The 13,889-nt window shown below is 40.6% G+C and overlaps 1 protein-coding gene across 4 annotated transcripts; it reads left to right on the top strand.

The window, feature by feature from the left end:
* The first annotated feature begins 1,904 nt into the window (after positions 1 to 1,904).
* On the top strand, positions 1,905 to 13,031 carry LOC116620246 (protein suppressor of hairy wing). 4 transcript variants are annotated; one of them, XM_032385964.2, is made up of 13 exons: positions 1,905 to 2,014; positions 2,093 to 2,159; positions 3,548 to 3,603; positions 3,809 to 3,930; positions 4,020 to 4,171; positions 4,719 to 4,768; positions 5,236 to 5,351; positions 5,991 to 6,322; positions 7,171 to 7,287; positions 7,613 to 7,832; positions 8,391 to 8,645; positions 9,265 to 9,485; positions 9,926 to 13,031. In XM_032385964.2, exons 1-13 carry the CDS (start codon positions 1,989 to 1,991, stop codon positions 11,792 to 11,794), a joined length of 3,603 nt encoding a protein of 1,200 aa, XP_032241855.2. In that variant the 5' UTR covers positions 1,905 to 1,988; the 3' UTR covers positions 11,795 to 13,031. The 4 variants fall into 4 exon arrangements, with proteins under 4 accessions (XP_032241855.2, XP_032241854.2, XP_048582736.1 ...); XM_032385963.2 differs by having other exon boundaries at positions 3,996 to 4,171; XM_048726779.1 differs by lacking the exon at positions 7,171 to 7,287 and having other exon boundaries at positions 3,996 to 4,171.
* Positions 13,032 to 13,889: the final 858 nt, after the last annotated feature.

Raw genomic sequence — 13,889 nt, 5'->3', positions numbered from 1 at the left:
ACCTGCGACTGCTGTTCTTCACGTCTTACAGGGACAAACAACTCCTCGGCAAATAGTGGAGACACCCTGCGCACCTTTCTGTCTTGCAGGTACCCCTTCACCTCTGTCAGGAACTTGCGTCCTCGGCGGCTTGCCTTTTTCATGGCGCGATAAGCGCGATACATGACCCACATGTTCTTCTCTCGCTCCTTGTCTGCCTTCTCAGGGTCACGTCCTTTGATGGCGGCGAACGCTAGTGGCACATCCTCCTCCGCCTCGCTGTCTGAGTCCGAGTTATACTGCCCTGCAACTTCTCTCCAGCCCTCGGTTTGTACCATCTCATCTAGCGCTGATCGCTCGACGTACCTGGTCAACTCCTCGTCGGAGATGCGTTCGGGGGTGGGGTAACCAGGAAGGTTGTCCTTCAGGATGATTGCCACGATACCGTGTGTCTCGGCCAGTCTGTCGTACGCCTGCTTGCTTGCAAGCACTGGTCTAGGCTTACCGTCCACCGTAGATGTCAACAAGGTGACGAGCTCTTCATCCGAAGACGTCCGAGGTGTACCACATGTAGTAAACCCGTTGCTGCAGTAACTCGCAGGGGAGCTGGGGCCCAGAGCAGTCACGCTGTCAAACTTTGAGTCCAGGCTGGTTTCATCCTCATCGATATCGCAGGAGGAGAAGCTCTTCAGTGACATGTCACTGCTTTCAGGGCTGCTATAGTACCTGCGGTGATCTCTCCACGCGCTCACCCTGGCTTGTGGCTTTGCAGAGGTGTCTTCCTTCATCTCTTCAGGAATCGTCTCCTGGGACCTCCTCCGCGCGCCTTTTGGTCGCTTCCTCAATATCTTCTTGACCGAGGCTGTCTTCCGGGCTGAGGGAGGAGTACGGTCGGATGAATTTTTTCCATCGGTAGCTTTCTCATCACTCGAGCTCGTTCTTGTGTTTCCTTCTTTCAGTGATTCGAGCTCACAGGTCTTGCATACCTTTTCCTTGTACCCCCGAGTAGTGCTTGTGCTGGGAGTTGAACTAACAAGCTTCTTGATCCCATCCATGTGGGTTTGTCTGCTCGTAGGACAAGGCGCGGGTGTACCTGGTCTGTTGGTCACCACCTTGCGGCTACTCAGAACCAGTCTCCCAGCGCGCGCGGACTTCATGCCTTGTCCGTGGAGAATCTCTGTGAAGTTCTTGTCGCCTCTTGCAAGCTCTTCTCGCATGTCGACGTGCATCACGTGGACACGTCTAACTCGAGGAGCCGTCCCCTGATCCTCTATCGCGCCACTATCATTATTGTCATCCTCTCCAGCCTCCTCTCTCTTGTCGTCTGGTTGCGTCTCATTTATCGCGTCTTCTCCATTGTTTTTATCAAAATTGATACTCTTCACATATTGGTTTAATCCTGTCGCTTCTGATCCCACGGGTTTTCCTTCGATTTGTTGAAGCACTTCGGGCTCTTTCGCATGCGCTGTACAACACGCGGCGCCCATTGCGACTGAAAAATGTGTGATGAAGGAAATGTGTGCTTCCCTGGACAACCGGGGAGCAGAAATGAGAATCTCAAAAATTGGAACACGTTTGATTGTTGCGTCACTAGTGTGCGTCATGTTGCACGAGCGCGCGCGGGTCCACGCACCGATAAAAGATTCTAGGATTCTATAATTAAGTCTTTCATCTGTAAATCCTTACTTTATCTGAAATTCAGACACGGTATAAACCTAGGCCGCCAGTGTTCTTTATGTACCCCCCCCCCCCCCCACCCCCTATCCCCCTTAAAGACAAGAAATGTTAGATAATTTCAGAGTCGCAGTACGCTACGTTGGGTCGCGCACTTGTTTAAGTTTTTGTAAGCCTTTACTTTTGTCAAGTACTCCAAGAATTATTTTCCAAGGAATTTTGTTGTTGTTTCTGTCATGCGATGTCATTTGCGCATGCGTTCTGCGGGGCCTGGGACCTAATGTTTAGACAGCAAGCAACAAGACAAGTAGGGACATGTTGTTGTTGTCCACAACATGACAGATATTTCACGAAGTCGCGGGTATGCGAGCTATATCGTCCTTGTTTGTACATTCTCATGACAAACACTAGATTGAATCCTCAATTATTTGTTTTGCAGGCGCAAACTTCACTCGATAATCGAGAAATTGGCCCAGCAGTCTGGATGTGTTGTTGCCAATTCACGTGTAAGTTCTTGTTTAGTAAGCTTATATTTGGCTAATACTAAGTAGTATTCTTGTAAAATGTCGTAGCTGTTTGTTGGATGTAGAGATTTTGTTTGGAAATAAGAGAAAATACTGGATACGTTAATCCATCATTTCTTGTTCAACTGAGAATCTCGTATTGAATAAGTAATTTCTAGAGCTGTAATGTGTGATGGTTCTCACATCAGCTGAAAGTTGAAACGCTTAGAGATGTTATACTCAATAAACTACTAGAAATTAGAAATGTTTGTATATGTGTAGATGATGGTTATTTGTAATTTGACTTGCCCAATGATCCATTACCATCCTCGCAGCACTAAATTGTGTCTAATTGTGTTTAAAAAATAAAACATGTCGTGTTTGGGCATAGTAAAGCAAAATATGACCAATTTGAGCTTATTGAAGACTTCTCTTTCATACCAATATGACACTCTTTAGTACGATGGAATTGCCATGTTATGGACTTGTGTCAGATCTGACTGTTACTCCCCCCTCCCCAAACCCCAATTTGCAGTGAGGTGCATACAGTATATCCTCTAACCTTTCCCCCTTATAATATGCCCAAAGCATAAAGCTCATTCAAATTTTCTGCGTTCCAGCAATAAAAGTACTGGATAACAGGGATACATAAAGGCAATGAACAACCAATGCTTCATCATAAGTCCAAATGAAAAGTGAAAACCTTGCACACTATTTGCTTATTGGTTGCTTTGAGAAATTCCATAGTAGCACAAAATGGCAAAATGAGCATTTTTTCTTATCCTTATGGTCCTGGGAATCCGGGTTTCAAAGACAAATTGGGTTAGTTCCGGCAAAGATTTGAATGACGCTCAGCTACACCCCCATAGATGGGGTTAGGTTCATGTACTCTCACCCCTAGACTGCCAAAATGTGTCGTTATATCTTAGAATCTCGGCCTGCAATTCCCCATCAGCAAATCCTGGCTACACAACTGATTATTAGGACTGAATTTATTGTGTTTGTTATATGGTGCCTTAATGGTGTTTTTTTTTTTATAATTTGAGTAAAGAGTTTGAAATCAGTACTTTGGGGGTGTATATATTGAGAATGTATAGGTGTTATATCGAAATTTGTTGTTGCACGATCCCCACAATCCGAAATTCCTTTTTTTCATTTGGGAATAGCGCATACAGTAAGTTAATCAACCCAAACAATCAAAACCAGACCGCCCCCAAAGCTTTTGTCTGACTAAGATCTATTTACAACTTAGACAAGGATTTTGGATTCCCAAGGTCATGCATCACCAATTTAGCTATGCGGTTTATCTGTAGTTTATAAAGGCAGAGTGATATTATCTTTATTTGTATGATAATCCATTTATTTTCTAAATGTCTCTTCTGTTTATATAGAAAGAAGAAGAAGAGGAACCTATTGAGAAAACATCCTCTGAGCCCGATGAGGAAAGGTAGCCATACTTTAAAAGCATGTGATGTTTTTCTGCTACAAAAATTATGCTGGAAGGAGCTGATGGGTGTCTCAGTAAAACAATTTTTGGGGACAGATTCTTAGCATTTGTTTGATACTATTGTAGCCCCTCAGATGACACATGTTATTCTACTGTTAGCCTGTTCATATTTAGCTGTTATTGATATTGTCTTTTTAAACTCTAGTGATCTTAAGACTCTTGATGTCAAGGCAATTCAAGCGTCGCTTATCAAAATAGAACTCCCAGAAGTATGGAGTGCAAAAGAAGCCCTCTCTTCTCACATAACAAAACCATTAAATCATCAAGGTACTTTACATCTTTTTATAAAATATAATAATGCATCTCTCAAATGAAGTGTATATTTTTAACAGATCCAAGAAAATCTGTTACTTTAGGAGTCAAAAGTTCAATGCTACTCAGAAGGTCACCACATCAATCAATTTCCAAGAAAAGAGAAGATGAGAGCAAAGATTTGTATGCTTGGTACCCAGGCTGTAACCATAAGGGCAATTATTCAAATGCTGACCAGCCCATTATACCTTTGCAGGTACTGTTTTTTTTCTGTGGCATGATGATAGGCACAGTAGTAATAGAAATGAAAAAATTGGTGCTAAAATGGCATTATTTAAACAAATGAAACCATGAGTTTTTTAACCCTGCTTGTGTTCAAGTCTTTCTTCAAGAATTTTAAAAAGATCCTCCCTACCACTTTTGCGCCCCTCATGAACTCTTTAAATTTAAAGTTCTTATGAAAAAATGTGTACAAATTTTTCAAAGTAATACATAGATTAGTGTGAAGCCGCATTGTCACCAGTTTACTTCTGGACGGCCGATTGAAACCTCAGCCAACAAGAGACAAAAAAAACTATTAGAATATTTTTATATCTATTTTTATATGATATTTTTATATCTATTTTTAACAGGCCATTTGCTCTAACTTATCACATCCTCAAAGTAACTTACAAGACACACACTTCTTTACAATTTTGAAATATTTTTCACATTTTCCATTAAAAATCATTGGAGATTGTATGTAATCGACCAAAAGTAAACTGCTTTCAATATCAAGTAACTGATCAATTTTTTATCTGTAGGATACAGGAATGGAAAGCGCAGTGGTCTCCCCGGCCATGCCATGTGACAGGTATACATACTGTTTTATTAGCCTTATACATTTTAATTCTAAAAGGAGATGGGACTATTTTTTGTACTGAATAATCTAACCAGGATAATATATAATATTTACATTTTGATTTAACATTTGCAATATGTCTTTGTCATTTTGTCCCTTTATCTTTTTTTTTTCTGTAAACATATTTTTCCACTTAAAAGTGGGAGGGACATACAGTTCACACACCCACAAAAAGAACAAAAAACAAACAAGAGTCTTACTTTTTCCAAAAATGCCAAAAAGAGGCTGAATTGTTTCAGAGGCTCTTTCAGTGGTTCAAATCATTATTCAGTTTATACAGTACCTGTATAAAACAAAACAATTAGTCTTTGGAGGAAATACTAAAGAAAAAGTATTCTGAGATTCTGAGAATTTCTGAGAATGTCCAGAGATGGCAGTCATGATGGGCTGTTTGCTGATCAATTACTCTTACTTTCCAGTGACCTGCAAGTTCTTGATGTGAACAGTATACAAAACTCCCTTATCCAGATACAAGTACCAGGGGGGTGGAATGGAGATGATTCAAGTCCATCAGTACCGACGACTAGACATCAAGGTACTGATGCAATATTATCTTCATGTCTCAATTTTAGAAGAATGTGAGAATTAAGTGACATGAAAATAAAAACATTAATCTTTTTTGATACACCTTATCTATTTAGTCCGCAAATTCATCATCATTATAGGGAGAAAGTAATTCCCCCTTTAATTCGCAATACTTTATTTATAGGGTAGATATATACCAACACAGAGTGTTCAAGATAGTTGAATAACATTCCCAGCTGTATTTATTGAGAAAATATGGGACCAAATATTACCTTTGACTCGTGCCATACTTCATCCATGAAATGAACATATAGTACGTAAGCAAAGGTAGTGAGTCGTATGATAAGGAAGACTTTTTCTCGGAATTCAATTTAGCCTGTTAATAAATCTTTTGTTGGGTTTTGCTTATTCAAATATTCGATAGCAAAACATTCACTGATTTTTACTGATGATTGATACACATTTTAATTCCATTTAATTTTTTGCTTGATTTGATTGTACCAAAATCGTGACCTTTTTTTTTAATTTTATTTTATATTTCGAAAAGAGCGCAATCGCGAAAATAAAGTGACACGAAATAGGCATCTCAAAATCGCACAATTTTGAATTCGCGAAAATTAAGTGTAATAAGTTCTTGTTCAATCAACAGGTACAAGAAAATCTGTTATAAGAAGAAAATCTCTCAACAAGAAAAAAATATATGGCATATCATCATTAGGGCATACCAAGTCAGCTATTCAAGAAAACACAGTAAAAACCTCAACTGCTGAAGCTAAAGCACAATCTTCTGAATCTGAGGAGGAGTCGAATGGTGAAGATGACAAGCAGAAGAATGCAGACCCTGACTTTGAGGACATTGTGGACGAGGTGTTGCTGTACGACAAAGAAGCTTTTAAGGAAGCTGTCATGCCGCCTTGCAAGAGCCGGCGCCGCAGCTGCAGACTAAAGACAAGAAGGAAAGATGATGGTGTTAATAGTGAGGTACTGGTGTATAATAGTGTTGTTACCAAAACCATTATTAAAGCCGCATTGTCACCAGTTTACTTCTGGAGGTCCGACGGAAACCTCAACCGTTAAAAGACAAAAGAATCTATTAGAACCCGAGATATTTAACAGGCCATACGCTCTAAATTACCAATCACACCTTCAAAGAAATTTCCAATAGACACACTGCTTCCAATATTTTGAAATATTTTTTGCGTTTTCCGTTTAAAATCATCGGATATTGTTAGGTAATCGACCGGAAGTAAACTGGTTACAATGCGGCTTCAAGTTGAGTGCTTTGTGCGTACAGTGGAGCCCTGTTAAAGCCGCATTATCACCAGTTTACTTCCGGTCGATTACGTAACCATCTCCCATGATTTTTAACGGAAAACGCGAAAAGTATTTCAAACTTGTGAAAGCTGTGTGTATATTGGAAGTTTTTTTTTTTAGGATGTGACTGATAATTTAGAGCAGTTTGCCTGTTTAATAGCGCGGATTCTTATAGATTCTCTTGTCTCTTGTTGGTGTCAGTCAAGTTGGCAGGGAATTCGAATGATCTGTATTCGAGTCCTCGGGATTCAGCTTAACCTATGAAACAGGTTCTCAAAAATCGCCCTAGAAAAAAGCCCTTCTATCCGACGTAGCACTCGGCCAAAAATTGAAAGCTTTTTCAAGCAGACTATCTCGGCTTTTCTGTCTTTCACGCAACTATCGCCTGTTGAGCATGCTAAGACTCAACTATATAACTAACACGTAGATATTTAGCAGATTTTCTATGGCTTATCCAAATTCCAAAGAGCATACCCAATTTCCAAGATTAATATTTCTGTGTATTTTTTCTTTAGCTAAGCGATGAAGGCGATCTTGATAGAGTCCTAAATGATAATGATGATAATGCCACAGCGGACAGTTTTGAACTTAAAGAAAAGGCGAAAACCAAAACCAGGACGATCCCCTGTAAGGTAATAATGCTGAACGTAAACAATTAGGAGGACTGCCTTTTAGCTATCAAATTCTTGTTGTTGAAAATTTGAGAGTATGTCTGGGGGTATTAACTTGTCTTGTCTCGGGTCTTCGGTCATGTGAATGTTTGAGTGAAGTTTTAAGGAAATGACCAGTCTCTTGTATTGTGGCCTCCCAGTATTTATATGTCCTTTATGGCCTTTCGATGGTAAGCTGAACAACGTTTCCGATTTTCAACGTTTTTTAAGTCAGCCAGTTTGTTCGATTCTGTTTTTTTTTTCCAATATAATACCCCAAAATATGACTTCTTTAAATACTCAACAGTTTTGCGACACGTTGTTCTACTGGCAAGCTCAACTTCGTTTCCATGTGGAAGATGAACACTCTGAGCTCGACTCCAGCCCTGATGACCCCCAAGGAAAAAGGAACTTCTGCGACCACTGCGGCAAGGAATTCCTCCTTAAAGAGGTGCTCAGGATCCACATCAACACAGAGGTCGCCAAACGGGAGCCTTCTCATGAGACCAAAGAACACAAACTAAATGGCATGTAGTGTACAATACCTTTCCCCTGTGGGACTACTCCCATGCATAGAAGATGAGGGGGGGGGGGGGTTGAATAACATTTGAGATATAAGTGAACCCTTAAAAAGCCCAAATTAAATGGCATGTAGTGTACAATACCTGGGGGAGTACTTCCATACTCTTGTGATGAGGGGGGGAGGGGAGGGTGAAATAAGATCTTAATTTAAGCTGAAACCCCCATAAGATATTTTGAGTCGTGAGTGAACCCTAGTAAAATCCCCTAGATAAGTAACATCCCAAAGAATCCATATTAAATGGCGTTTGGTGTACAATGCTTCCCCCTGGGAAAGTACTTCCATACATGAGTCATAATTGAAACCTAGAAAAATCCATTTCGTTTGGCTAATTCAAGCGAGTAACCAAGATATTTTCAATCAAATATCGTTAATATTGTAGTAGACGTCACTCGTGGATTTTTTTAAAGTTCCCTTGTAAATAAACGTTTTTTTTTCAATTGGTAACAAAGGAGTGGTTGATCGACAATACTTTTCTTGGCGATGGGTCTTGTTCATCTTACAGGTCGACGCCACACGCGTCCAGTAAAGAAATGCGGCAAATGCAATAAAAAGTTTCCAAGCCAATATCAGCTGACAAAACATAGGTACGATGTTCATAGTCCAGATACATGGTACCCGTGCCAAATGTGCCAGCGCAAGTTTAGCAGCATCCACTACTTCAACCGGCACAGGGCTCTACATAGCGATAAACAGAACCCGGAGACGAATAACAAGACGTTTCACTGTGACAAGTGTGGAAAAGGATTTTTAACCCAAGGTTAGATAACAAACGATTGCATAACATACTAAAGGACTTTTAAACATTGGCTGATTTGGGGAATTGTTGTGATACTAACAAAGTACACCGCGGTGATCCTAGATACTAAACCCTCAGTTATTAGTCAGTTACTACTCAGATACTAATCACGGTCAGGGGGGGGGGTACTTATTCAGTTGTATTAAACTATGTGTATGTGTAGGATTGCCTTTTGAATGTTTCACGCTAGTGATAACTGAAATAGAAATTAACCCTAAATCCGCTAAATAGCGCAAAAATCGCTGTAAAAAATGTTAACGTATTTCCAGCCGTAATTCCCACTTATATGCAGAAAATAGGTCATTTTTTTGACAGTGACCCCCCCTCACCCTCTTGTCATTAGTAGCTGAGTAATAACTGATTAATATCTGATTATTAATTTGAGGAAGTTATACTGATATTTTCAAGTAAATACGGATGGTACATGCAGGTGACGTACAAAACTTTGGTTTTAGATCCTCTCCCCATTTTAAGCTTCTTATATTTTGTCTTGATAATTGAATGGACAAAAAAAACAAAGGCTTGACTTACTATGGCTCTATAAGCAAGTTATACACTAACCCTACTTATTCATTTTTAGGTTATTTGCGAAATCATGGCATTGTCCATCGAGAGAAATCCCACGGGTGCAGTTATTGCAATAAGAAGTTTACAAGCAAAATATTCCTCGACGCGCACACTAAGAGGCACGAGGCCATGGTTCCTTACAATTGCTCGCTGTGTGAGAAGTCTTTCGCGAAGAAGAGATCTCTGAAATCCCACATGTATTCACATTCAACCGAAAAAGCTTTTAAATGCGAGGTAAGAGTTCAAAACCAAAGCCAAACTTTCTTACTGCCCAACGAAATTTGCTTTCAAATGAGTCCAAACCAAATATGCATATTAACAGGCAAACCAGAAGGCTTATGAGAGATTATAATAAAATGCTTTTAATATGCAGCCAGTAAAACCGTGAACACCTGAAATATGTATGGAATCAAAATAATTAAAAGCCAAATGAATACAGACGTGTTCTCCAATGAGAAGGATTTCAAAGGTTCCAAAAACAGAGCTAAAATAATGCAGCACAAATAAAAAAAAGGAACATGTCTGTGAAACCAACGAAGGATTTCATGTGGTTCTGTTGAAGTTTCATACGTTATTTGTAGCACGGTTATGGTGCCGAGTACTTAGTTAACTTCTCATTGTAAAAAAAAATTGTTTGTCTTATGGCAGTTGTCTTTGCTCTTATCCCATTTCAGGTGTGTGGCAAATGTTTCAAGCGTGATTCCCACTTACACACTCACAAGTTCATTCACGCTGAGAAGAAGCCCCATAAGTGCGACACGTGCGGGAGAACATTCAATCAGAAAGTTTGCCTTCGCTTGCACCTGCCCTGTAGGGAACACGAGAGACGCCAGAAACGGGAAGAGGTGAGGAAACGAAGAGAGGAAGAACAAGAAAGGAAAGCGCTACGGGCGGCAGGAAGGAAAATGAGAAAATCCACGGACTCTGGTAAAACAAACAAGAAAGCTAAGAGGTCGCGTTCCTCTGATGTACAAGCATCAATCAGTGCATCTCCTGACAAAACTAATGTTTCGGATGAATCATTAATTGCGGTTGTGGAAGCTGGGAAATCATCTAAGAATATTGAAGCATCTGAAATATCTGCTGATGTCTCAGATAGTGCTTTCACGGGAAAGGTGACATCTGAGAGAGTTTCATCGCCAACTGGGAACCAGCGCACTGGTGAGTTAGATGTTGCTCAAACGAAAACGAAGGGTTCTAGCAAACGTAGTAAGAAGACGAGGCTCTCGAATAGGATTGCAAATTCGAATGACACTCCGACGGAACAACCTTTGAACATGAAGGAAGCGCACAGCAAAAAATCCACAGCAACAAAAAAGGGTGCTAAATCGAAGTCAAAGGCAACTAAATCAAAGAGGGCCAAACAAACCTTTACCAACAAACGTAGTAAGTCGGTGAGTAAAGAGAAAGAACCTTCAGTGGACCAAGAAGACGGCCTTGAGGGACTCCGTAAAGAAGCAATGGAAATAGACCATAACATGAACTTAGATGGCAAAGTGACAGTAGAAAACTCAGGTACGCTTGCGGTAGTTGAATCAGGGGCTGTTGAGCGAAGTGATGTGTCAAGTGTTAACAGTTGTAATGCTTGTGACCCAGTGGTGGACACTCGAAGCAGTCGGGAGTTTGATATGTTTAGGGGTGCAAATGTTACTGCTGCACCAGTCATTTTATGCAGCCAAAATTCCAGGAATACCACACTTACAACACCTTCGTCAAGCAATGAAAGACAAGATACGAATGGAACACGTAATCTTTGTGTTCGCAGCCAAAATACACAATCCAAGAATGTCCCAATTGGTGAGGAAAAAAATGCTCTTAATGGGACACATAATCTTGTTATTCCCAGCCAGAATGTACCATCACACAACATCCCAATGGATAAGAGAAGACATGATCAACATGTAACACGTGACCTTGGTATACCCAACCTGAACACACCATCGCACAAAACCCTAATGAATAAGGAAAGTTGCGATCGACAAGGAACACATGATATTCGAATTCCAAGACGTCCCGATTTATCACCGAACCCCCTAATGGACGATAGAAGACATGATCAACATGAATCGCATGATCTTTATAATTTACCATGGCCAAACATCCCAAGGAAGGATAGAAGATTTGATCATGAGAGAACACCCAATCTCTTTATCCCTAATAGACACGCTACCAACAACTTCAATAAAGACATGGCTCCTTCGAATAGTCTAAACAGCTATACCTCCTATGCCCAAGGGTCCTTATCCGTAGGGGCTTATTCGTGTGATAACATGCCCCAACTCTACCCAAATCCCTGTGTGTATTCGCCTAACTCGCTACAGGACTTTATGCCTTACAACTTTACTGAAGGGCCTGGAAGGTATCACAATGAAGTAGGATCTATGGACAACGGGCCAAACCCTGTAACCTATGGCAGCCATGTGATTGGCAGGCCATATATAGAGGATCAACAAGAGGATCTAAGCAGAGCCTTATTATCTGCGATGGACCCAGGGCACATCGGGAACATGGAGGGACATGCAGTGTTTCACTCAAGCAGGTGACTGTACGCCCAGCATTATGCTGACTAGGTACCATGGTCATCACTAGATAGTGGTTGCTATGGTAACCACCAAGTATCCATAGTAACCACCAGATGTCCATAGTAACTATTAGGTAGTTATGGTAACCATTAGGTAGCTATGATTACCACTAGGAATCCATATTTGACAAAAGGTATCCGGTGGCAAAATGTCTGCGAACATTACAATAATATGCGTTGCGGAATCTGCACTTGCGCTAAAAAATCACGTGACTTTTTGTGTAGCAAACTCGCACGCGCTAAGGCTTTTAGCGGCAAAATGACAACGACAAAAAGCAACTAATTTAGCGCTTACGTATAAGCTAAAAAGTTTCTTTGTCAGAAAGGGCTTATTTTTATTGAAAGATTTCATACATGTGGTTCCCATGGTATAAACGGGCTCAGTCATGTGTTTATTTTGGCTTGAGTTTGCCACCCAAAAGGTCACGTGATTAGTTCAAGTCGCCTTTTCTCAGCTTAAAGATTGTTCTGTTAGTGATAGATTGATAATTATAATAATAAATGCAGACCAGGAGAAAATGCATTCTGCTATTATTTATCTGCCAAAACCTTTTGGTGATTATCGTTGCATTTCGTTCGGTATCAAAGTAATCTATTTGAAGATTTGTAAATCCGAAATATGTATTTAACAATTATTTCTCGATCCCGACCGGCCCTGACTTAGAGACCGTGTGGGCGAGAGGAATAATTGATTTAGTCAAATCACACTTGTAGGTCAATTTGTATAGGCAAAACCATTGCCCGGTTAGGTCATTTGTCAATTTTTTGGCTTTCAAATCCGGCACTTTTTGCCTTCAAGGCGGTAACACGGGGTGGCTTGATAAGGAAATCGCCAGTAGGGCTTGGCTAGGGCCCCAATATTTAGTTAATATTCCTCTATCGTCCCCCCTCCCCCAATATTTTAAGGCCTGGCCTGGTATAGCTTTGGCCTAATAGGGTATAACATACTAGTGGGTCAACCAATCAGGATGCAGCATTGATGAGTGTGATTTGACTAAGATTATTTATTGGGTGCGTGAGGTTGATATTCGATATTAATATTTTATTACAATAAATTGTGAATTTGATTTGGCGTGTTGCCTCTGTGATGCTGCGCATAAATGTAAAGTATTTTGAGCTCGTTTTATCCATCTCTTAACTTAGGGTACCAGGTAAATAAGCAAATAAGCGTAAATAAAATACAAATCCAAGTTACAAAAGCTGTAGAATTCTTGTTTATTTTCTTATAAACATTCACATGGCTTTTACATAGAAGGATTCAGTCGTTTATGCACTACCCATGAACCACCGCGAGTTACGATATATGGATCTAAAGTGCAACCTTATTTGAAATAGGTGTATTCCAAACCACGCTGGTCGTACGGGTTAGTCAGTCTGATTTACAGGCACTGACAATGGGGGGACAAATGCTCAGGGTGGTATGAGGGTTTGAGCGTGTATCATGGCCACGCAGATTGGAAGCTGGTCGCGTTTCACTCCTGGAGCAGGCCAGTAACTAGAGGGTTTTGTGGGAGGGTGCGAATAAACGAAAAGTGCACCAACCATACACACTTTTTGATTTTCTAGCTAAAATCGCAACCACTAGAAAGATGGGCTGAAATGCATTGTACTTCGTCCTTTTCGCGTTCAATTTGGAAAATAATGAAGTCAAAATAGACTGATTTTTTATACTATGTACGGTGATTCGGGGGCATGCTCCCCGAGAAAATTGTTAAATTATCAAAGGTCTGAAACGCTAAAATTATCAGAAAAATTTCGACAAATTCCTTCTGTACTCTTTATTTTTAAAGCTGTCTTAGCCCCCTCATACGTTACGGACCTGTAATCCATATTGGCATTTTTGTCGTGTTTTACTCTCTAAAACATGCGTCTGTTTTATGGATTAATGACATACGCAGAGTGATCTAGCTTATGCCATGGTCTCTTGTTTATGCTTTATAGTTTTGTCTACGAATAAGCACGTCTATTGAGAACCGAAAGTGGACTTTCGGCCGTTGTGGGGGGGGGGGGGGGGGGGGTGCGTTCATACCTCGTGCACCCCCCCCCCCCCCCCCCCC

The sequence above is a fragment of the Nematostella vectensis genome, chromosome 4 (assembly GCF_932526225.1).
Source record: "Nematostella vectensis chromosome 4, jaNemVect1.1, whole genome shotgun sequence".
Lineage (NCBI taxonomy): Eukaryota > Metazoa > Cnidaria > Anthozoa > Actiniaria > Edwardsiidae > Nematostella > Nematostella vectensis.
Note: the sequence above shows the minus strand (reverse complement) of the source record. Positions and strands in the feature narration are given on the sequence as shown.